This window comes from Silurus meridionalis, chromosome 13, assembly GCF_014805685.1.
Source record: "Silurus meridionalis isolate SWU-2019-XX chromosome 13, ASM1480568v1, whole genome shotgun sequence".
In the NCBI taxonomy this organism is placed as follows: Eukaryota; Metazoa; Chordata; class Actinopteri; order Siluriformes; family Siluridae; genus Silurus; species Silurus meridionalis.
In genome coordinates, this window is record NC_060896.1 from 12,398,361 (window position 1) to 12,424,520 (window position 26,160).

General features: G+C 40.7%; 1 protein-coding gene across 4 annotated transcripts in view; it reads right to left on the reverse strand.

Annotated features, from left to right (window-relative positions):
• The window catches only part of znf423 (zinc finger protein 423), a 151,242-nt gene that overhangs the window by 43,797 nt on the left and 81,285 nt on the right, over window positions 1-26,160 (reverse strand). For 3 of the 4 annotated variants that reach the window (XM_046864179.1, XM_046864178.1, XM_046864181.1), the window contains one exon: window positions 18,455-18,478. The exons of the other annotated variant lie outside the window; for it this stretch is intronic. In XM_046864179.1, coding sequence (XP_046720135.1) covers window positions 18,455-18,478 — 24 coding nt within the window. The remainder of the gene's footprint in view (window positions 1-18,454; window positions 18,479-26,160) is intronic. 4 annotated transcript variants of the gene reach the window in all.

Here is a 26,160-nt window from a genome sequence, read left to right on the forward strand (position 1 = left end):
GGGGCTCCGCAGCTGCTGTAAGCTCGCCCAGAATCGTCCAAAGCCACACTCAGCCTTTATGTGCTTTAACCCTTTTCGGCTCAGCTTGTCCAAGTCTCCTTCCTCGTTTCTCTCAAAGTCTTTCCCTGTCTTTCACTTTTCCCTTTCATAAGGTGAGCCAGACCTCCTACGCCTGGTTAAGATCAAAAATACTGTACATAATGCCGCTTAGGTCCATTAGTGTTTTGCCTGTCACACTACTTGAAAAGCTCTATTCAAGGTTTAACAATAACTTTAACATTAGGGCTCAGAATGCATTTGAATATTAATAAACCTCTTTTTTTTTTTATACGGCTTCCTGTTAAAAGGTGGAGGATAAAAATTGTGATGTTTTCTTAGGTGGAAAATGAAACTATATTACTGAATAATAAACTTTTTACTCACATTTGTCCTCTCATAAAAGTGCCTCACATTTACAGTTTAACATGCATTCACATTTAATCTGCACACACACAGAAAAAATAATAAAATAATAATAATAATATATATATATATATATATATATATATATATATATATATATATATATATATATATATATATATATATATATATATATATATGGAGTATATACAGTGGAGGAATCCCAAATGCCTCCTACATATTGATTCATGTGCTTACTATAGGGTATAACACAATAGTGTGTGTTAAGTGTCACAGTACCATCTATAATGTAAACAATGCATTATGTGCCCAAAAAACAAAATCAGACATAAAATAAATCTGTCTATCTATCTATCTATCTATCTATCTATCTATCTATCTATCTATCTATCTATCTATCTATCTATCTATCTATCTATCTATCTATCTATCCGTCTGTCTGTCTGTCTGTCTTGAAATCTGTTAAAACTGAATGCTTTGACACTAGTATACAAAGAGAGAACATCAAAGTCTTTATATATCATGTACCTTTTAAGTAATCTTATCTTGCATGTCTCAAAGATTAATGAATTTTTGCAAGATTAACAAGTCACTTTTTTCGTTCTGTCTTTTTTGTCTCTACAGCGTCTGAAGTGGTGACCACTTCACTTATTAGCACATATTAGTGCTCCAAGTCCAGTTTTTCACTAACAATGGACATTGAAATAAATTAAGAATGACAGACTCGATGTAAAAAAAACATTGTAGCATGTTCATGTTTCTCAAAATGGCACCTATTGGAGCACTGTGTGAGCCAGAGTTCACCATCACATGACTGGACAACTGTTCCTATGTTTTCTGTCTTGCACTTGGCTGCACAGGGAGTTGGTGATTCGGAGACTTTCCTGGCCAAATCTCCTGCCACGTCTCTCCCAGCTTCAGACTCAATTAGTAAATTAGTTCCACATGACTGCACAATAAACAGTGATCTGGGAGCTGATAAACACACGCTCCCCACCCCATTAAGAATCACCTCCACTCGGAATACACCCCCCAGATAAAAAAACACATCCACACACAACTCCTCACTAAGAGAGGCCTAAAACTGCTGCAAGTTGTCTATGTGTCTGCTTTCACTGAGTTTTTCTTCTCCAAGCTCTGGTCTCAAACCAATTACACTCCAGGGAGAGAAGGGGAATGTGTGTGCGCGAGACATAAGATGGAGAAATGAGACATCAGGCCACCAACACCTCCTCTGCATCACACATTAAATCCATATTGCAAATGAAGCATTATGGACGAGTCGGAGGCTGCCGCTAATAGGCAGACCACAGGAAGTCTGAGGGAGCAGGGGGCTGTCACAGAGAGAACGAGAGAGCGAGTGAGAGAAGGGGGGAGATGACAGAATCTGTAGGAGACAATAACAGGAGGAAACTTTTAAATTATGCGCCGTGAAATGTGTTCGACAGAACATCAAGTGCTATCACATTCCACTTCTCCTCACACACATGGAGAGACAAGTCTGTCCTCTGCTCAAGCATGCATGCCCGCACACACACACACAAACACGCACACAAAGGTGTAGCAGTGTGGGCCTGACGTGGTCTGCAGAAACGCACAAACACATACACACAATAATGCAGACACACACACTGGGAGGAAGGTTGAGAGGGAGGGTTTGGGAGAGAATGGAACAGTTTGTGATAACAGTGGTTAAAGCACTTAAGCTGCTGTAATTAGTGTGTGACAGAAGATCTGCATTTATCTGCCATTGCACAAAGCAGCGTGAGAGGGATCAACAGCCGAGACAAACAGCACTACTCCCAACTAGGCTTTTAAACTATCTTGCGAACACACACCTAACACACACACATACCAAACACACACAACACACTAAAACTCAGCCTCTCATACAGACTAACAAAGATGCACAGACACTGCAGCACAAGTCATGACATCAGCATTTTAACCAGCATAAATTCAGGATATCTTTCAGACCAATCTAATTGCATGGGGTGTCCAATGCCTTTTTAATGCTCTACTATCATATTTATATGATAACAGCCTGCATATCATTTGGATGCTACCTTAAATATTGCAAAAAAACAAAGAAACTTGGAAAAACATCAAAATAATCTTGTACTTTTAAACCTATGGCTTACAGGCAGCTTCTGGGTTCGATCCTAAGTTTTACTAACATTGCACCCCCTATCAGTACACTGGGCCACTATGTTACATGTATATGTGTGTGCATGGTGCACTTTAACATCCCATTCTATTTTATTACATTATTATATTATTTTACAATAACCTCCACTCTTCTAGGAAGGTGTTCTACTACATTTGGGAGTGTGGTTGTTGAGATTTGTGCTCATTCAACCACAATAGCATTCATCAACTCGGGTACTGGTGTAGGGTGAGGGTGCCTAGGGTGCAGTCAGTGTTCCAATTTATCCCACAGGTCTTCTATTGGGGTTGAGTAGCAGGCCACTCGAGATCTTCTCCTTCAATGTAAATCATTAAGCTAACTTTGTGCACATTGTCATGTTGGACGAGGTTTGTGTCTCCTAATTGAAATGAAGGAAAATCGGAATGCTATCATATCCAAAGACAATTGCAATACAATTGAAAAGCTTTTAAAAGATGGATAAAATTACAAGAATTCATTGCTAAAGTCTGTAGTTTTTGATCATAATAATATTTTATAATTTGGATTTAACAGTAAAATATAAATGTATAAACCAATCTTTTCCATAAAGGGCCGAAGTGGGTGCAGGTTTTCATTCCAACCAATCAAGAGCTACACCTGAGTCATTGAAAATGAAAATCATTAGATTCATACAGGTAGAATTTGGCGTGGACTTGCTGGGAATGAAAACCCGCACCCACTTCGGCCCTTTGTTGAAAAGATTGGACATCCCTGGTCTAAATAGTCATTTATAGTAATTGCAGAAATGTTAATGGATCAAGCTTTTTTGAGTTTGGTTACAAATTGCTGGAGTGTTCCTTTAACCACATGTGTATCCAGCCTGCTAGCCCAACTCTGGCCTGTGTTCCCTGGAGTAAGTAACAGTGGTGCTTTCTGTTTCAGGGTTTGCTCCTCCTCCTCACTGGCTCTGTGCTCCTCAGGGACGAGAGCAGGGAGTTTGGGTTGGGGGCTGTGTCTGGGATAAAAAGCTACAGTTTCTCTGGCAACATCCACCCAAGTGCACTTTGGGAATTCACCAGTAATGCACACTTATGAAATAGAGAGATCAGGATACAGGGGAAGAAAGAGAGAGAGAGAGAGAGAGAGAGAGAGAGAGAGAGAGAGAGAGAGAGAGAGAGAATAAGGTAGTGCAGAAAGGAGCTGGGTCAACATGCCCTCTTCACAGCTTACAATTTGGCCATGTGTGAGTGACTGAGGCCTAGAGTGAGAGAAATACACAGAAAAAATAAAAAGCAAGAAAGGGGACACCTATTTTTGCCCTGAGGTCAAAGTGACATTAAATCGCAGGATACAGTCTTGTCGTACATTTGCCATGGCTACAAGATAAGGTGCCTGTGTGTGTTTAATTGTGTGTGTGACAGGTGAAGTGTACGAGTGTGGATGGGCTTTTAGATGTGAAGTGCCCTCAGTTCTCATCTCTCTCTCCTTATCTCTCCTCTCTTCCTTGCCTCTGTCCTTCGCTTTTCTTGCCTCGCTGGAGTCATTACTGCCTAATTAAGTGCATGGCTTGTAACATAAGCAAAGCATTAAATTGAAACATTTCGCCCTTGTAAACGATGGGAATGATTATCATGCTAATTCGACTGCTCTGCTGAGAAAACGAGGCAGCAGGCAAGCGGTGGATCTGTTTATTTCTGTCAACCAGCCCGCATGCGCCTTTGATTCTCGCTTCTTCCAGCTCCACCGTATTGTTGAGGCTGTTTGTAGCGTCACCCTCCACTAATGACGAACTAAAGAGCAGATTTACAGCCGGATACTTTGCATACATTTGCACATTTTTAAAGAACTGAAGGCACGAGAATAGAGAATGGCTCGTCTCTCGAGGTAGTTTGTTCAAACCATCTTCCTAAGAACAGAACACAAGTGCACGCAATAGCTCTACATCAGGGCTACTTCCTTGTACTTCTTGTGGGTTTTTTTTTTTGTAGACCACAAGGGTTTCTTCTCTCATTTTTCCAGTGACTGCACTCTACATATCAATCAAGGCAAACATACAATCAGATCATTTTAGTTCATAAATGTAGGATTAAAAATGGTCTATTCTTCATCTTTTTCATGCTACACAGTGTAGTTAGCACTATAGCCATCTGTATGCATCTTTTTATGGAGAAAGATGTCTCATTGCTCTCTCTAGCAGGCATAAAAATGCTAAAGTTAAATGGCTTAATTTAATCAAGTAAGCCTGTTTTGTAATAAAGGTAGCATGAGCTTTAATTTCAGTAGCTAACACAAATTAGCTAGGCAGAATTCTAGCTAATGATGTAAATGAATTACATGATAACTTACATCTGATTAATTCATTATTTCACTGAATGCTTTCAAACATAATGGTAGAGTTGCAGTCTTAGATAAGTAATAAAAGTTTGCTTTTACTTGAGTGGATTTTAAGCAATTTCTTTTTTTTCTCTACAATTTTTACATTTTCAATTGAGCAAGATTTCATACATTACATACTTTTACATAATTTCTCAGTACCTTTCACACCCGGGATTAAAATACCCATCAATGTATGGTTTACAAAAAAATATTTTATTGATAAACTGTTTATTTCTCTGAATTATACTTTTTTAACCATGACGTATAGTGTATATATGCTGATCTATGTAATTTATTTCATGGTAATTTATAGATAATAGGAAGCTTTAGTAACAGCACTTTTGCATACTTTCCTGATCTTTAATAAATTAATTATAGTCACAGGACCAAAACCACAAGTGTTCTGTAGTCTGCTTTATTTAGTTCAATTCGTTCTCTTTATTTTGGTCTGCTCAAATAACCTGAGGGTCTCTCTCTCTCTCTCTCTCTCTCTCTCTCTCTCTCTCACACACACACACACACACACACACACACACGCTTATCTGGCTAATTAGCAGTTAGGTATCTTAATGCTGGCATTAGACCGGAGAGCAGAGGCCAAGAGTATGTCAGCACCTCGTCAGAGCTGCAACGAGGAGCGCTGATAAGTTCACATCCTGACACGCTTGACTTACTGTGTATGCACCCGGACAGAGAGGCACTGCGAGAGATATTCAGGCATTCAGTCTTTAATCCGCTTCACATCCTTTATTTTTTCACTATTTACCCTCAAAGTATTCCAAAAAACAAAAAACCCCAAAGTATTCGAATTACATAAAACATATCAAATGTAGGCAACACGAGTCCTAACAAAATCTACATTTAGACTTTTCTGTCCTGTACACCACTGCACACACACACACACACACACACACACACACACACACACACACACACACACACAAAACCCCCTGCTGTTGTAATTAAAGGTGTCCTTGACAGTGAGATGGACCGATTTTCACACCCCTGGACCCATGGCTTTTTTTTTTTTTTTTTTTAAGCACAACACCCCTCCACTTCAACAGCACAGTTTGGGGGACCACACACACATGCAGACATGCATATACACACACCAGTTTGTGTGTCGTGAGGAGTCGCTGAGACTCTACTTTCAGAAAGGTGCTAAAGTCTTGATGAGACTTTTGGGGCTTCACACAGACAGAGAGAATCAAATCTCCCAACATGCTGTGAATTCAGCATTCTTTTGTGTGTTGTGTGTGTAGCTTTACAGGAAATTCAGTCGACAGATTTGGGGACAGTTTTTGTTTTAAAGGTGCAATTTCATTTCTGATTATTAAGAATCTTTGCTGTCCTCCGAATGACCAAAGTGATTTTTTATATTGAAAATATGCGCTGCTCATTGTGTACTAATATGAACTGACTTAAATCCACAACACAGTGAATGAATTGATTAGAATCTGAACCTGCAAACTACAGCCATTGACCATGAACTGATAACCTACTTAGATGGAAAATGACCAAGATTATCTGTTTTTACTAGAAAGAAGACCTATTTCAGTTTGAGTATATAATGCATTAGGCATTTATCTGCATTGGTGTGTGCTTCCTTCATCAGCATAAGCAAACAGGAGGTAAATAAGTGGTTCTACTGTGAGCCTTGTGCACATACACACAGAGTGGACAGGTGATGACAGACCTGAGATGAGAAGTGGCATTCCGTCTCTGTAATGAAACATCTAAGGCCCCAGCAACAAACCTCAAATCTCAAATCTTCAATCTATCCCAGCAATAGGTCATGTAAAAGAAATATTCATGTGAAAATTGTAGACCCTTAATACACTTCAGTAATACAACTCATGCCCCTTTTTGTTTGCCTTCTCTTCATCGTCTCCTCAACTCGGTGTTGCAGATGCAAGATTGAAACAGATTAATATTTACTACAGGGAAAAATACTGGAATTCAAATTGGAAAAAAAAAGCAAAAAACAATATTAAACCTCCTATCTATCTATCTATCTATCTATCTATCTATCTATCTATCTGTCTGTCTGTCTGTCTGTCTGTCTGTCTGTCTGTCTGTCTGTCTGTCTGTCTGTGTACACACACACACACACACACACACACACACACACACACACACACATACACACCCCACATAAAACAGCCCAGTTATCAGATTAATTACTGCAGGAGTTCTCTTAACATCTGCTGGAATGTCAGGTCTAGCGGGGGAGTGAGAGAGAGAGCAAAAGAGGGAAGACGGGACTGAGGGATTGAGGGAGCGAGGGAACGTGTTGGCCCTGACGGAGGTGTGAAGGTGCGGGTTAAAATAAGAACAGTGGCGTCTGTGTGATTAAGAGAGTGGCTGAGAGGCACACAAATACACTCTGTTCCCTCTTAACACCGTGGCTCGGTGGGTGTATGGAGTGTGATTAAGAGAGTAAGCAGCAGAAGTATAGTTCCTGAGTGTGTTGCGTGTGCTGCCCGCCGTAGGTAGAGGAGTAAGTGGTGTGTGTGCGTGCATTTGTATGTGTCTGTGAGACAGAGAGAGAGAGTCTTTATTATTCAATGCTGTCTAGCAGAAAGAGCTGCAAGCTGAGAGCCAATTGGTAGTGTGTGAGTGTGTGTGTGTGTGTGAGTGTGTGTTGGAATGTGTGTGTGTGTGTGTGTGTGTGTGTGTGTGTGTGTGTACATGTGTCTGTGTGTATGTGGCATGTGCCAGATGCTGAACAATGTGTTCTTTGCAATTATCTAAAATTGAAAGTACATTATTTAAAGGATTACAAGTCGAAGAACATTTTCCCAGAATATGTGACTATTGCATGACTATGGTTCTGTTCATCTTATAAATCAGAATTATTTTTCTGGCAAAACTGATACCACTTCACATGTTCTGCACATTCTCCACAGAGATAATCTACAATTCTACAGCTCCGCTATTACCTCGAAGAGGACGGTTTCCTTTTTAAATCTGTCTCCTCTCAGGGTTTCTTCGTTATATTGCCTTGTCTTGCTGCTCTCACCTCTGTTTTGCTCATTAGGGATCTAAAGCCACGTGTGTAAAGCTGTAAAGCTGCTCTGTCAATGCAAATTGGCAAAATCGCAATCCCAATACAAATGAGTTAAAAAGCATGCTGGTAGTTCGATAATTAGTAAAAATTTCACCTCTATTATACTACTTAGCGTACACACCATTATGCATTATTACCATAGCAACCAAAGTAGATATGTGTGACCAGAGTGACGAGTCGGATTTGGAAAAATCGACAGCTCCGTTACACTAATTACGTGAAAACCCTATGAACCCCATTTCCTGTATATAAAGAATACAGTGTATGAAGCTTATATAGAATGAAGCTTTGTGTGATCTGCTGGCCAGTGTTAGGGTTTTGTCAGTGGTGGGAGTGGGGAAGTGGGGGAGTTGTTGCTGTAGTGAGTTACAGGCAGGTAGAGAAAAGCGAGAGAGAAGGCGTGGGCTCGGTGCTTTATGTTTTCGGTAATTAAAACAGCATTAGGCTATTTATTTCCTCTCCCTGTGCGTAGCTGATTGGGCATGAGGGAATGCGGGACTCGCAAAGCTGAGAAGGAGCACAATTACACGCCATCAGCAGACAACATTAACTCGCTAATAGGAACATGGCAATAAAAGTTTATTATTATGGGCGAACGATGATTGCCTAGTTTAAGATAACATTTATAATACTTAGCAACGATCGGCGAGGAAACGGGCGGGGCGAGTGCGGGGAAGACAGAGAGAAGATGCTGCTTTCCTCAGCAATCACTTTGCAATGAAAAGGGAAGGATGACAGTCTACTCCTGAGAGGGTTGTGCTCATTAGCCATCCTTCCCGATCTCCATTATCTTCTCTTCTGCTAATGTGGACTGCAAAGAGCTCAAGATGGCTGACCTCCACCCAACTGCAGGGCTGAAGGAGCAGTACTGCTTAGTACAATAGAAAACGGGTTGTAGTACATACTATCATGATCCACGTCACCGTTTGAACGTTTCTTCCATCAAATTTTACCGAAGAGAGCGATCACAGAGACAGAATGATAATAAAGAGGAAAATATGCCACTGAAGGCATAACTTAGGAGGTGAGAAACGGAGAGAAAAGTGTTCGAAGGTTCAGCATGTGCTCTAAGGAGAATGATGGAGAGACAGATGAGAGAGAAAGAGAGAGAAAGAGTGAGCAAGGTCTGCTCTCTTTTGGGCCAAAAGGGAGATTGAGAGAGCGAGTGAGCGAGAGACTGCTAGTGGCCTTCCGTTCTTTGGTATTTTCTTCACGTCGGGGGGATAAATTATTCAGAGTCCAGGGAGGCTCTTGCTTCATCGTGTAATGAGAAGGACACGCATTGATACAAAATATTGCTGTTGGGAAACTATCGATCGGAGAGCTATTTGTCCGAAGTTTAGTCTGGAACTGAAGGCTGTCAGACGCTTTTAACATGACTGACACTTATGTAGTAAAAAATTAAAAAAAACATCTCAGAGCACACCCCCTTCCCACCTTTCCCTACCAATTTCGCTCTGTCTGTCTGTCTTTTTCCCTACACGTTCTTTCCAAATTGCTTTAGTCTCTGTGGTAAAAAAAAGCAGACGATGAAGAAATAAAAAGAAAAGCCTGAGTAAGTAAGCGAGAGAAAGTAGGTGGAAGGCAGAAGAACGGCGTCAATAAGCCTGCAGAGTAAATTAATTGCTGGTGGAAACAGGACAAGTCAGCACAAAACTTAACCTTTGGTGAACGGTCAGCACGGGTGAAAACATGTCGACCGCGTACTTCCTGCTAATTAGATTATACAAACTTGCCTTAGCTCATGCTAAAAAAGGCTGAATTACTAGGCAAGGATACTCTTTAGATCAAATCTTACACCGTGTTAAAGTGTCCTACATTAGCAGTACTGTGTGTCTGTGTGCTTATGTGTGTGTGTGTGAGTGTGTGGGAGGGGTTAGAGAGGAATGAGGGCTACCTTTTCTGTCCTCAGATGAACACTGGCTAATCTGTCATGTTCGCCAAGCTCTGAAAGGCCTGGCCTGGAAAAGCACGGGATGCTTGCTTTGGCCTGGACCTGAGGAAGTCTGGCTTTCCTACGGGTGGAGGCCTCCGCCGAGGGGGCCTGCGGTTCCAGCAAGGTGGTCTGATGTCCCTGGCGTGTTGGGAATGGAAAATCTAAGCACTCGCACACAAACTCAGTCAGCGAAGCATTTGGGGAAGAGGACGGAACACTGCAGTTTAACTGCTTTAATATAGCATTACCACTCGCCCCATCAAACACTTTTACCTTTCGGTCTAACCGATACACACTGCTGTATATATGATATTGAAGTGTGGAAACTTGACACAGTGAAGCCATTCGGCGGGAGGCGACAAGCAGCATGCAGCCGCTACAGCACCACATCAGCATGAGCCAGTGAGACACAGTAATAACCTCTCAGTCTGTCTCACTCTCAACATTCTTCCCTCCATCACACAGACACACCTCACCTCTCTAAAACACACACACACACACACACACACACACACACACACACACACACACACACACACACCTGCAATTAACACATCACTACGTGTCAGGTAGATAAAAAAAAAAAGACTGACACTAAAATTAGAGTCTGAGGTGGAAAAGAGAAATAAAGAAAAAGAAAAGAGAAAATAATTGAGTGAATTGAAGGAAAGAACACAAAGAGTTTTTAGAAATTTCCAAAATGCCATCTAAATCAGGACACTTTATTTTAAATAGGATGTGAACGAAGGTCATGTTCAGCAAATAACAATAGCAGAAGGTTCTATTGGAGTACAACCCAATTCATACAACCGAAGACCTGAAATACAGCATCTCAAAACTCTACAGATGAGTTTTATTAAGACTGCTTTGTCCAAAGGTTGCACACATATGCACATACACACACCACACACATATGCACTTACACACACCTGAATATACATTTTGTCCACTGCCAGTGTGCAAATCTTCTGGCACGGAACGAAACGCAGCAGTGCTTTTATCATTAACTTAAGTAAAAGTTTAGTTGTGTAGTTTTTGCTGTCTTCTACCAGCAGGACTGATGCTATTACACAAACTGTTTTTATCCCGAAAAAATGTTTTTTGCTTTATTTTTTCAATCATAATTCAAACTATGATCTTGTAGCAAATGTAGCACAAAGGATGTTGTTATTTTCAGGTCAATCTGGATTTAAATTTTATATATATATATATATATATATATATATATATATATATATATATATATATATATATATATATATATATATTTATTACAAATTTGTAATGTAAATGAACAAGTAAAAAAAAAAAATCTAAATATCTAGTCATTTAGTTATGATTCAGTCCAGATGAATTTCCTTTTGTTTGCATTCTGCTCTGTATGTTTTATTTTGCATTTTATTGCAGCTAATGTAGGTTGTTTAACCAAATAGCCAATAGAAATAAGTGTTAATTTAATGTTAATCCATTTAATTCGATTGGTTTTTACTCCTTTGCTCATTTTATCTTTTATATTGGGTTAAAATGGGCATAGAACTAGAACTGTAGGTTTTGTAGCTTTCTGTCCTGTCTGTATTGTAACATCCTGACTTCCAGTACATGCATGGACATATATTTAAAATTTTTACATGTATTTCCTCATCTCCAGTCTCATTGATTGTGTGTCACTGGATCTGTTTGCCTACATGTTTGTGTTATAGTGAAAGAATGTAGGTCCTGTTCAAACCGTCCCTATGAGGGACGAAAAGCTCTGGTAAAGTGTGTGTGTATGGGGAGGGATGGGTCACAGGGGTCTACGACTCTAAGAAATCAAATTACCTCCGTGAGATGCCGATCGTCTCTGCGCACACTCACATGCCGCACACTCATTAATTGTGTATTACTGGGATATTAGCAAAGACCGGGATCAAACACACACCCACACGAACTGCCCACTTCAACAGATTGACACAAAGCTCGCCGACAAACTATCCACGCTCCACTAGTGTAGTGCACGAAGGACATCCACTAACTTACTCAAATAAACATTCTCTTTTTCACACACACTCACACACACACACGTGGGGGCACTCTTGCGGGTCTCTAATGAAGCCCCAGTTGTGACGGCATGGAGGCGTCTGCGGCTCCGGCGGGATAATTACGACGCTCCCTCGCAGCTGAGTTTGGCAGATGTAGGGGAGGGGTGCGCTGCGTGCCGTGGCGGCCATAACGAGCGCAGGGGAGCGGAGGTGGGATTCGGCACAGACCCCGCCATCCGCCATTAGCAGCTTGGCACCGTCACAAATGAGTGTTTTTCACCAGAGCACCGGGAAGGGCTGCGAAATTCCAACAAATTCTAGTGAGCACCGCAGCCGCCCAGAGAGAGGGAGGGAGAAAGAGAGAGAGAGAGAGAGAGAGAGAGAGAGAGAGAGAGAGAGAGAGAGAGAGAGAGAGGAAAGAGAGAGATCAAAACAAAAGCAGAGGAAGACAGAAGGAGAAAAGAGAAAGAGAGAGTGGGGGTAGAGAGAGAGAGGTTTGCACCACCATGACCGGATTTGTCACCTCACTCAGCACAGGGAACGCAGAGCTCAGCACCATGGGAAATTACCAAATCAGAATGCATTGATTTCCTTCAGGGAGGAGGCAGGGGGAAAAAAAGAGTGGAGCGAGAGAGATGAGTTAAAAAAAAATGAGAGAGAGAGAGAGAGAGAGAGTGAAGGGCTGGAAAACTGACATGGCTGAGAATTAAGTAGGAGATTGCATTAGACCTTTGTATTATAGGGAGTAGAGAGTGGCAGACATTTGTTTTGGGAGAAGGCGGAATAAAGGCGTGTATTGTACACCTCTGGTATACGGGGAGCGTGTAAGAAAAGCAAACTATTACCCCTCCATGTCTCTGATGCCCTCTCGCCTTTCCCATTTGTCTCTCTTTGTCCTCATACAGTATCTTGTAATTACCCTTGTGTTGCCAAGACAAACCCATATGTTGCGCTGTGTGACAGCAGCTTACAGTGAACGCACGATCATGAATCTGCGCATGTGTGTGTCCTCTCAGGTAAGAGTGTTTTTCCAGATCTATAAAAACTCTTTTAATCTGGAAGTCTTGGGTGCGTGGATCCTTGAAAAACGGAGAGAACAGCAAGCATGTACTGAGAACTCTATCCAGCAATGATGCACTGATGTCTGTGTCTCGCACATTTTCTTCCACTTAGCCACTCATTCGCTGTCTCTGTCTCCATCATGGTAAATGATCGATTTCAAGGTGACCCCTTGGCTGAATTACGGCGAGTGTTTTGTGTGAGCAGGCGGGCGGCTGCAGCCCGGTCCCAGTAATTAACACCAGCGCCTAATGAAGTCCAGCTGCTCGCCGTGCAGACTGAGCGCCTGCCAAAAACCAGGAGAGCCCCTGTCAGCCTGCCTCGTCCTCTCCTTTCGATTTCTCTTCAGCTATACCCATCCCTCGCTCTATCCATTTTTTTTTCGAAGGTCAGCCTACCCTGTCAGTGCCCACCCCGTCCAGCCAACGGGCCTCTCACTATTTTCCCTCTACGCCACGGCTAAACCACTGATCCAGGACTCCCACTCTCTTCCTCTCCCTTTTGTCTCATCCCTCGCTGACTTCTTTCCATCTCCACAAAGCTCTGTGATATCTCTTACACCTCTCTATCATGCATTATCCCCGAAGTGTTCGCACAGATGAAGATGACTGGTTAGACACTCAAACCACTGTATTTGCATCCAAATCTGGGTACAAATTCCAGAAAACGGGTAACAGTTATGCCTTGACGAGTCGACGTTCGGGTGCAGACAGAGATTTGCAATTAAGGCAGAAAAGTGCGACTTCCAAAGCTTCCTTCTGCAGCTCAGACAGAGAGAAATAAAGTAAACGAGACACCTCGCTTTTGTTTTACAAGCTGGCTCAGAGCAATACACACACCTACAGTAACATTTTATTTTACACTTAGCAAGTGTAAATTCTCAGAGAACCATAAGATGTCACAGTGCGTAGCTCAAGGGCAAAACCTTACATGCTTTAGATCACTCGGGTTATCTAGCCCGGGTTAGATAGAGATTGTATCTCGCTCCGCTTTCGCAAAAGCGTATTTCCTTTTTCATTCTTCTTTCTCTCTGTCTTTTCGCTCTTTTAACCCCTCAGCGCTCCCTCTCTCTCAGATCAAAGCTGGAAGCTCCTGTCAAGCAGGTACCTCTTTCTACTCCTTAGAGTGCTGCCTTTGAAGACACTGTCCCCAGGTGGCCCCTTCTCTACCCACACACACACACACACACACACACACACACACACACATATGCTAAATATACACACGCAGATAGGCCTTCACCTCTGAGCTCCCACCCTCAGTCAGGAGTGCTTTCTGCTTTCCCTGCTCATCTGTTTGAGCACGCTGATGAACTCTGACACGCACAGGTTCCTACTACCTGCACTTGTGTACACACACACACACACACACACACATATACACACACATGAACACCTCATGTACAGAGGCACAATCACATCAGACAACTGATGTTATTTATCAGGTAGGGTTTTAGAGGACTTTATTTCCAGGACTGAAGAGATGCACAATCCATGACAAATGCACAGTAGATTTTTGCCTCATTTTCTACTAGGGCTGGAAGATGTAGCAGTATAAACAATGACTTACTCTCAATTGAACAGAAATACATGTATATAGAAACATGTCAAGAGCTTTACTTAATGGTCACATCAAACATTAGAATGGGGATATACTGTGATCTCCGTGAGGCTGGTTTCAGTCATTCGAAATGATTTCAGCATTTCCATTGTTTTTACTAAAATTTCACTAACATACAAACATATCTAAAGAAATTAAATTTAAAAATACAATACAAAATTTCAAGGAAGCCACAAATATGTCAGTTCTTTTTTAAATCTACATTTTAATCTTGCCTATGTCCAGTTTGCCGGAGCCAAGGGCTTTAAAAATATGCAGTCTGTTTGAAAACCTTAAATGTAATTTCGTCACAACAAATGTCCAGCTTTGACCAGGCAGATGGTCGTTTACAGAATTGGACTTAATCCTAATTGATTCAAGTTCACTTTTGGGTGTAAACAGATTATGCTTTATGCTTGTAGTGTAAGATAAATGCTAAGGAATGAATAATTTTATTGTTCAGGACAGTCTGCTTTTCAGAACAATATAGAGAAGAAAACGTATTTGAAAGGTTTCCTCTGGACACAAGAAGTTCTGCATTACAAGCCAATTGAGTGGCAGTACAAAACAGCTATATATCGAATTAAAACCAGTTATTTCCTACATAGCAATTTATTCTTTTTTTGAGCAGATGTTAAATACCCACATGCACTGAGTTTTATTGCAAGGCATCTGAAATTCATGCTTAATTTCAGTGACCTTAAATGCCAGAAGTAGTATTTAAAAATTTCTACAGCTTTTTATGGTTCCACTACACACCACATCTTCATGATCATACATTGAACTCTTCCTTTTTTTTCCGTCCCTCCCACCTCGTGTTGCTTCCAGACTCGGAGTTGTTAGTAATCAGATCGCACCCATCATGCCAAACTAACATGCATAGTCTCTTAACACAGCATCACATGGGTGTAAGTTCTTTCCACCAGCTGCGACAGATGCTGGCGTTCGCTGGAGAAAATAAATTCAAAATACTTAACAAATTAAGCGAGGAGCTAATTGCAGCTGGCCCGTGTTCATTATGGGCACAAAGGCGGGAGGCTTGTTTGTCTTTTTAACAATTAACTGGCGGAGCTCGACAGAGGGAGGAGAGGCTGAGCAGCTCGTGCAGTTGTCCCACCTTCCCCTGCACAGCAGCTGCATCAGACACACCTGGACAGGCCTGGGATGGGGAACAGAGAGGGGCAGGTGCACCTCTACCAAAGCTACCTGAGTTCTCCACATGTACGCACCAAGACACCAGCACAACAGCCCACTAAGGCCCCTCCGACTGAAAAATGAGAGGCTTTTAAATCAAAACACCAGAAATAATATGCATGTTCGGAAACATTTGTCTGGTGCATGTAACTATTGGGTCCCTACTTTCACGCACATCTCACACACACACACAAACTCAGACACACCTGTACACAGACCTGCTCTGTCTCAGTGGCACTGGCCACTAGTGTGGCTGATTTCGCATTCTGTTCCCACACCTTTTGGAGGAGGCTCCCCCTGAGCTGTTCTCTTATAGATCTCCAAACAGCTTGTAATTACTTTTTATAAACAGCATAAGAAGCAAATCAAGCGCAAACGTGGCAAAATGAGCTCTCAGGGGGATCAGACGCCACTCAGCCTTGCAAACAAACATTTGGGCAAAACATTACTACCTCTCCCTCTCTTTCTCTCTCTCTGTATTTTCAATGTGACGTCCTTTGTGGCAGCTACTCAGAAAAAGTCGAAAAGCAGGATGGAGATAATAGGATTCAAAGACAGACATACATACATGCATGTATTCACACACATAGTTGTTTAGTAGCTGATAATGAAAAGAAACTGACTGTGTATATACATCGCCCTTCAGACAAATGCTCCTTTAAACTATGGCCTCTTCAGTGCCTTTGCTCCCAAATCCTTTATCCCTCCTTTTCTCCATCCATCCACTCTAGCAGCAGGTCCCCTCCATGATAGCCCCCAGTGCAACTGCGCCTGGCCCCTTGAAAGTTCCGCTTGGGTAGTTCCAGGTGTTGTGGTATGTGCATGTGGGGCTCCTCATCTGTTTCCCACAGTCACACATTTAGCACACGGAGGAAACCACTATACCACCAGCAATCCATTAGACCTGCCAGGCAGCTTTGCAAAGCCATACATTTTTGTATTCATAAACAAAGCATCCGTGGCCATCCAGGACAACCACACCCTCATATCTCTCGTACTCACTTCACCCAAGTCACCCAGTATCACTGTATTCAAGATTATTTGCTCTATTATATTTATCCATCGCTTAAAATGTTCTCATTGTGCTAATTTTAGAAGAAAAATAAAACATATTTACCACTCCATACTGTTTTAAGTGTTTCAGAGAAGAAATATAGGAAGGAAATTGATGACTATTCACACTTCATCTGCAGTTCCAGATATTTCTTCAGAGTTTGAAGTTTTGTAAAGGAAAGAATTCTGTGACTGGTCAGACGTAATGTCAGTCGAGCGAGTTCTTTTCTGTATTAAGGATCATGGTGAAATGTACTCGACTCTCTAGACGCAGCTACACACATTCTGCTACGGTTAGCAGTGTTAACAGGTGTGGTCTTTCTCATTCAAATTGATTCATATCTGTCAAAATTCCCTTTTAAGGGATTAACCCCAGCACCCTCCTTTCACCCAGTCGGTGAAATGATATGTAAATGCAATACATTCAATCGCTGCACTTTTATTTTTTCTCGCTTATATCCCACAGTCTTCCAGTTTGAAGACTTTGAGGTAATTTAAACTTTCATGTCACTCTGCACAACAGAGACATCCGTGGCTGATATTAGTGACACTTGAAAAACTGCTGCATTCTCAATAAAGGTGTGCGGAGAGTGGAGAGGGGGTTGGTGTTGTCTACAACCACATGGCCCAAGGCTAGACGCAAACACGCGCGCACACTCGTACGCCCTCCTGATACTCACACAGGCACTTAGCAGAGTGAGCTATCATCCGCATTATCCACATCCATTGACTTCTAAAGCTTCTTGAGTGCTGCCTCATTAAATCTTCACTGACACAGGGAGGACACACCAGGTCCGTATAACCTGCCGTGCATGTGTGTGTGTGTGTGTGCGTGTGCACGCATACAGGGTTTTTTTTGTCTCTGTCTCATTGCACAGACACAAGCATGAATGACAGCTACACATGGAGTCGGTGATTTCTCCATGTATACTCTGCTTGCTAGTAGAATGCAGACATCTGTCATATTTATCCTCAAATCCAATCCGTACAATTTATCATTTTACAGACATCTGATTTCTGACAAAAATGTCTGTCTGTCGACACTGATCCAGTCTTTTTTCTATAATCATTCAAGTATAATCAATATTGGCATGAAAACACCGTGACATCACTGTGGGGTCAAATGGCAGTCTGGCGTGTGATGTTGCCATGGTGACCGGTGCACTTCATGCTTCAGGCATCGGGCTCATTGGGATGAATAAGTAAGAGTCAGGAGTGAGACGTGCCATTAGCTAAAATCTCTGGAGAGCTCCTCTGTTCAGGTGTGTGTGTTTGTGTGTGTGTGTGTGTATGTGTGTGCTCCCTCATGCCCCTGGCCCCGCCTCATGCAAAAAACAACCACATAGAAGGTGAATGAATATTTACAGAAAGTGGAAAAATGAGAGGTGCATGGATGAATGAAATGAGATGCTCATGTTCTTCTCAGCCATTCTCTTAAACTGATGAGCAATTTAAACATGCACCGCTTTTATACTCTGTACCCAATAGTTATACGTCCCTCCTCTGATCTTTGTGCAGTGTGTGTGTGTGTGTGTGTGTGTGTGTGTGTGCGTGTGTGTGTTTGTGAGGGGGATTATGGAGAGAGATGGGCGACAAACCTGATGGCAGCTGGGCGGGCTCTCCTGAGGCACATCCGACAGGCAGGGAGGGGTGGAAAGAGAAGGCAGGGTGACAGTTAGTCAGCAGCTCCATGATCATATGGGGGTTAGATGGGGGACATGGTACAGACATGGGAATTATTATGGGATGGGTGGGAAGGATCATTCACTGTGAAATTGATGAAGGGTGGCGATGTAACTCATACATACCATACTTCAAGTAATGTGATTTTCCCAGCTGTGTATTGTTGCAACAGGTTGGTATGGCTTATACAAGCATGGTCATATATGTGGATTAAACTTAAACCATTTTCTTGTAACAGTCTGTCTTGCTTTTCTTGTTTAGATAAATAAAATTACTTTTGTGACAGTTCACACTTAGATACTCGGCCCAAAATCCCTCACCACCCCCCACCCGAACCAAGCACCTTTTTAAACTAAGATGACATGGACTAATGAATTTTATCATACAGTTGTGTATGAGGTACCATACAAGAAAGTGACATTAATTATACAGAATCTAATCATATGAAAAAGAAAAAATATACTATTCTACATTTCTATGTAATCTCTGGCACATGTGTGTCAGTTAAAGGAAAATCTGGCTGGTATATAAATACATTTTATTTGATACTATAGACATAGCAGAATAATTATAATTGCTAATTAATTATTAGTATTAATTATGAATTATAATTCAATTAATATAAGATTTATTTATTTAATGTCCTATATATTCAGATCATCAGATGGTACTTAAAAGGTTTTTGTGCATGGTTACTGCATTTTCCAAAAAGATTTATTAATAAATGTATAAAAAGATAAAAAAATTAAATACCATAAAAATAAATACAATTAGGTCAAAATAATTAAGGGAGAAATACAGTAGTTGTTAGTCAGCTAATTATTAATATTGCTTCGGGCTTGAATGGACATGTGCTACATCACTTTCAGTTCATTAAAAATAAAATTCTAAACAGGAGATTTTTCATTTCAGTTTTTTTTAGTTCATTATATACACACACACACACACACACACACACACACACACACACACACACACACACAAAACCGTTTTGCATACAATTCTCAATTGTACCTAAGATTTTTTTAATTGTGATTGACATCTAATATAATTTAATTTTAGTAATAATCTCCCTTTACATGCCTCACTTTCAAGCTGGCCCTGAGTACGTATAAATGTATGCAGTGTGAAATGAAATATGATGTAAGATTAAACGAAAGCATCATATAAGTGGTTTCCACCAGCCTTGCACATATGCTTTTCATTTCTTAACGCAGTTCGGTCTCTGTGCCAGACTAATGCTGTTCCCATAAATACAGTGGTTACTAACAAATTGTCAGTCAGTGGTGCTGGACTTTATAAAGCTCCTGGCTAGAGTGAATATCAGGCTACAATAAAATCCACTCAGTTCAGTGACCATTTTAGCAACTGATATTGCCTATAAGTAGATTTATGGGAATTCCTATCACCAAATTCCCCACTAAAGTTTTGGACCAGCGTACAGTAAGGTGTATGTGTGTGTCAGAGACGACTATTATAGGATAATCTCAAAGATCTTTCATTCAATAAATCTGATAACTACACAGGCTACATTTCAGTCTATCTGTCAGACTGTCAGAGAGAGAGAAAAGAGAGAGAAAGAGAAAGAGTGAGAGACAGAGGGGGGTGAAGAGGCTGACTACAGCTCAATTCACTAATAAAGGCAGATGAAAGTGAGGTTAAACACAATATGCTAATTGAAATGTGTTGGCTGATTAAGGGCGATTGAGAGGCGAGTGGGCGTGCTGTGAGTTCTGGGCGCTGGTGATTAGTGCGGCATTAGTGTCTGCATGCTTTTCCTCATGACGTACAGAACACCAGTATGGAGCGCGAATGAGAGAGAGAGAAACAGAGAGAGAGAAAGAGAGTGAATGGGGAGGGAGGTGAATTGAGTAAGTCCCTTTCCGCTGCTCCATCCTCTCTCCTTCTGTCCATCCACACATGCACACATGCGTGCGCACACACACACACACACACACACACACACAAATGTACACACTTCAGCATTCTGCCCACACATTCAAAGCATAAGAAAACTAAAGAAAAACAGGAGAGCCCTGAGGAGACTATAACGCTCGAACAAACATACCAAAGAGCAGAGGCAGTGAGGCTGCGCTGCCTAGCAAAACGGAAACGCTCGAGAACATCTCGCCTTATCACAAGGAATGTCAAGTGCATGTCAAATTCAGAGCACAGGAAACAGAGTAAGGCCCCGATCCTCAATGAATTGTTTTAGTTGGTCGGTGTTTGTTGCTTTGTTTGCTGCTTGACTTAAAAATCTGTCTATCGCTCTCTCTCTCTCTCTTTCTCTCTCCATCTCTGTGTGTGGGGGTCTCTCAGGAACACAGCTCCTTTTTTCTGCGGGCTTTATTGTTTTCCGCTGTGCAGCTGCAGACCCTCGGGACGCCCCCTGCAGGTGTGAGAGCATGTGAGTGTGCGGGTGTATGTTTTTAGCTATGAATGTGTGTTGTGTGTGTACTGGTGAATGCAAGGCCCCCCCCTCACCCCCACCAGCAGGGTGCGCCACAATGCTTGGGGAGGCACCAAGGGGGGCAGCGTTAAATAGAAGCTAAAATTAAAACCTGAGCACTGGCATATTTGTGATGATAACACACACACACACACACACACACACACACACACACCTTGTGAGTGTATCCTAGCAGAGAACCTTGAAGCACAGTGGGAATCTGCTATATTTAAATAAATATAAACCAACCAAACCAACCAAACCTCGCTTCAACTATAAACAATGATCCGTATTTAACAATCACTAAAGCAGTCATGTCACGAAATTTTACAGCTGAACCTCAGTTTAAACCTGTATCAAGAATTTAATTCCTTTTATTTCCTTTCCTGTGCTGTCCTCCTAGAGCTTACAGGTCCTCAGTAAAGCAGGTATCGTAATACCGAGCAGTGCCGTGCTGTCACTCATGAGGGAAATGAGAGGGTCCAAACTGATCCTTCCGTTATTCAGGACGAAATGGTGGACAGGATGGAATATTATCAGTCTTATTATTGTGATTATATGCATCTCTTGCCAGGATGGCATAATAAATGGCACTGGCTTCATGGGATGATACTGCGGTGGTGATCAACCCCAGCCCCGGGCAGCCTTCTTGACACACGCTCTAAACCGGACCCTCAAGGATTATGACAGAATAACAGAAAAAAAAAGGAGGTGGGGGGGACGGGACATTCACAGAACAGGTGAAAAGGTTGTTTCAATTCATTAATAAAGGCAAATGAGATAGAATAATAAGAGAGTGTGTGTGTGTGTGTGTGAGAGAGAGAGAGAGAGAGAGAGAGAGAGAGAGAGAGAGAGAGAGAGAGAGAGAGAGAGAGAGAGAGAGAGAGAGAGAGAGAGAGAGAGAGCTAAAGATAGGACCTAAGAAGAGATGACTAGTTTCATCTTTTTTTAGTCATCAACATCCTCAGCATGTGTGATGGATTTAAAACATCTCTGTTTTTGTGTAAGAGGAAAAAAATCTATCAGGATTAAATTATACAGCGGGAAGTGTCTAGTTGTGAGCAAATCACCCTCTCTGACTGTGTACCCTCTCCTTACTGCGATTCTATACTGACCCCATATCAGTATACACCTGAAACACCAATACTCACATTCACTTTACTGAGGCATGATTAACATGATAATGAGATGAGACGTGGGATTTACTTTGTACTGTAGTAGTAGCGTTTTAATTAATACAAACAAATCTTATTGTACATGCGTCATACTGTGCGCCTGTCGTGCGAATCCTTGAGCTGACAGTGAAACAATCGAATTCCGGATTCACTTCCAGATTTTTATTTTGTAAAATGAGAAGAATTCTAAACACAATACACTTAATGGAAATAAATTGAGTGGATTGAGCTGCTAAGAAATATTGTAATGCATCAAAAGTATTCCGAACGGATCTCAGACATTTCTCAGACATTATTTGACCACATTCATGGTTAGTTTGATCACATTCATGTTTATGTGATGCACAGGGGACTAAACAGTGAGGGAAAAAATTCTCACAATGGCAATAATTTGTATGTGAACGATAATTGTTTGCAATTATGCTTGTTCATTGTGTTAATAAATTACAATTTAACCTGAATGCAATTTAATATTGTTTGATTTCAAGTAAGATGGATGTGGATGCCATGAGGTGAAATCAAACTGTTGCATAAAGGAAACAAATTGTTAGATTGATTGTTGGCCATTCGACTATGAATAGGAAAAAAAAGAGGCCACATTTAAGTGATTTGAAAACCTTTATGAATGAAATAATCATGCAAGTGGACGACATGCTTCTTTTGCTGCCTCCCAGCTCCAAGTTCTCTGGTTAAATCCTGAGTTTGGTTTACTGTCTGTGCATGTTCTCCTTGTGCTCGTGCACTTTCCTTTATGATTTCCAGTTTTCTTCTATCTCACAAAACAATGTTGGATGCTATATTGATTTGCCTTAGAGTGTTAAAACTGCATATGCCCACCATCTGCACCGGTCTGCTCATTTAAAACTTCCATTCCAGAAGACCATGGCAGACTAAAAGCTGAGCGCAAACCATTCAATCAACCATCTCCAATTAAAACAGGATGCAGTCAAAATACTCGAAATGAACAGAAACTGTACAGAAAATCTTATATATCTTTTTCAGCTCTTGTGGCTGTATGAGCAATTTTTTAGGAGGAGGAGGAGGCTGTACCATGAGATTGGTACATTTGTATCCCGAACACAAGGGGGTCTGCCAGTGGAGCAGAGTGACGGCAAAGGAAATGACACAGGCTGCGTGACTGCACAGCAGTGGGGAGATCGCAGGTGGAGGAATGAAGAAGAGAGGAGGAGCAGATGTTGCAGGTTTGACTGGTTAAACTGATTGAGATGAGGTGTCATCTCTGCGGTAATGATCATTCAGAGACGAAGAAAGAGCGAGGGTGGGAGAAGAAGTGGTGGTGGGAAGGTGGTGAGGTATAATCACACTTACACTTTACAGGGGGGTTGTGATGGAGCGACACAGGAAGATGTATTATAAAAACATGCTCAGAAAGAAAGGTTAAAAAAAGGCTGCGTGTGATTGTGCAGGTGTTATTAATGTATGAGGTTCGTCAAATTATATTTTAGGCTGAGGGTGTGTTAAAGGGCAGGGATGAAAGGGCAAAGAATGGAAAAAAGATGCATACACAGCTAAACCCACAAATGAGCATAAAAACAGACATTTACACTCAGGACAAAAAAAATCCATTGGCCAAATCCAATTAAAAATGAAAAACGGATTAACAGTCTAATTGCACTTTAAAAGAAACAGAATTGAACAAACCCTTTTCAAATCCTTTCACACCTCACATCATGTTAGGAACTCAGTGAGTCTTATTTGCTTGCAGTATACAAAAATAATAGGGGTGTAATGGTACACATTAAGTACGTACCTCGGTTTTTAAGTCAGGGTTCGGTTAAATTTTGGTACGGTTAGTGGGAAGACATGCAAAACATAAAATTGTTTTTAAAAAAGCGTATTATTATTAACATTTGTGATCAACATTTAAACAGTTTACATTTTAAAAACAATTTTAATAAAATAAATAAATAAAATGCCTGCTTGGTTAAATAATATGTACAATTATATTTGATAACATCTTATAGAAAATGTAATAAACTTTTTATAATATTTGTAGAGTTGAGTAATCAATTAAATTGGCACAAATAAATTATTAAAATTAAATTAAATAAATGGAAAAAATTATTTCAACAGTTAACTTAATTGTTCTACTTATTTCAAGTTCAAGTTTATTTCTATAGTGCTTTTCACAATGGACATTGTCTCAAAGCAGCTTTACAGAACTTAAGAATGAAAGAGAATTATGTGTATTTATCCCCGATGAGCAGCCTAGGGTGACTGTGGTAAGAAAAAACTCCCTTAGATGGTATGAGGAAGAAACCTTGAGAGAAACCAGACTTAAAAGGGGAACGCATCCTCATTTGGGTGATAATAAATTCAGCATACTTTAACAAATGTCTTCATTCCTTCCATCCTTCATTCATTCACTCCCTCAATATGTGGAATTAACATAATTTTTTCTTTTAATAGAAATTCTTAAAGCTGGACAAAAACATTAAAGAATCTATTGCTTGTTAGCTAGTAACCAGGAAGTTGTTAGCGGCTAATGCTAGTGCAATGAATTCTTTAGCGTTTTGATGCATGCGCACAGTGACACTGCGCTAACAATAGTTTCTTTTTTAAACCCCTGGAATTGTTGTGTATGTTTTAAAGTTATATAGTTATAAAGTTAAATAATAATTATTAAAAAAGTTGCTCAAAGTGCAAGGCAGAGACTAAATAAACTTGCACTCTGCCACTTAATATTGCATTTGGTACACATGTCCTGAACTGAAAGCCCAGTACTTTTTCTCTTCGAAGTCCTTAACACAACTGTAGATTCATTTTTCTGCCATATATATATATATATATATATATATATATATATATATATATATATATATATATAATGATGATATAATGATAATTTTTCTGCCATATATATATATGTATATATAATGGCAGAAAAATGCATCTACAGTTGTGTTAAGGACTTCGAAGAGAAAAAGAGGGCCTGAAATATCAAAGCCATATTATAGCTTCAGAAGTCATATATCAAAGCTGACAGATAGTGCAGCCTTTTAATGATTGTTTTGTAATCTGTGGCAAAAAGAAGAATGGTGGAGTGAGAGCATGCCGTGGATAGAGCTCCTCTGTGATCCCGCTGCAATTTTCTGCCAGCTAATGCGATGTCTGATAAAGGTTAATACACAGCTCTCTCTTTTGTTACGTTATGACGTCATCAATCTTTGAAGGGGGTGAAAAAAAAAAAAAAAAACATAATCTGCCCCGATTCCATAATTAAGTTCTCCAGCTTTTCTTACAATTACGATGTTAATTAAGCCAAAATCCCTTCATTATAGTGGAGAGGTAGGTGACTCTTTTGCCCCTTATACACATAGGCCTCTTTCTTTACCATGATCAAGGTAAAGGTAAAATGAAGGTGGATTGCAGAACTGAAATGTAGTACATATTTGACTGTCTAAATTTTGAAAAAGAGTGCTGGATCTTAAGCAATACACTATGAGTATGGACTTTGTGATTTTGAGCTGAGAAATTAGGCATCTTAAACAGTCCTATATACAGGTCTAATTTAGAACAAACTGTCAAATACTGAGAAGTCACTAAATCTCAGTGTGCTGTATGATTTGTGCTAATAAATTCCTCAAAGGCAGTGCTCATTAGTCTATAGTACAGCCTGCTGCTGCAGCAACTATTACTTAAAGAAAAAAAAAACAAGAAAGAAAGCAAATGTTAAGGAAAATGGCATCGCTAAACCGACACACTCTGGGCCATGGCTTTGAAAATGTCATCCACCTGGTAAAAATAACTACAATCTGACCCAGCACATTACCACCTTGATGTCTCATCGGCATAGCTGGACCATTCGCAAAACATAATTAGAACAGGCAGAAAGTATTTGTGGCTTTAATCTCACCATCTTTTGTTGAATACTGACCATGTTTAATTCTATTAAATCTTGTCTTTGGATACCAACAAGCTGTAGTAGACAATCTAATAGGTGTGGATTCTATAGTATGATCACTAAAATAACATC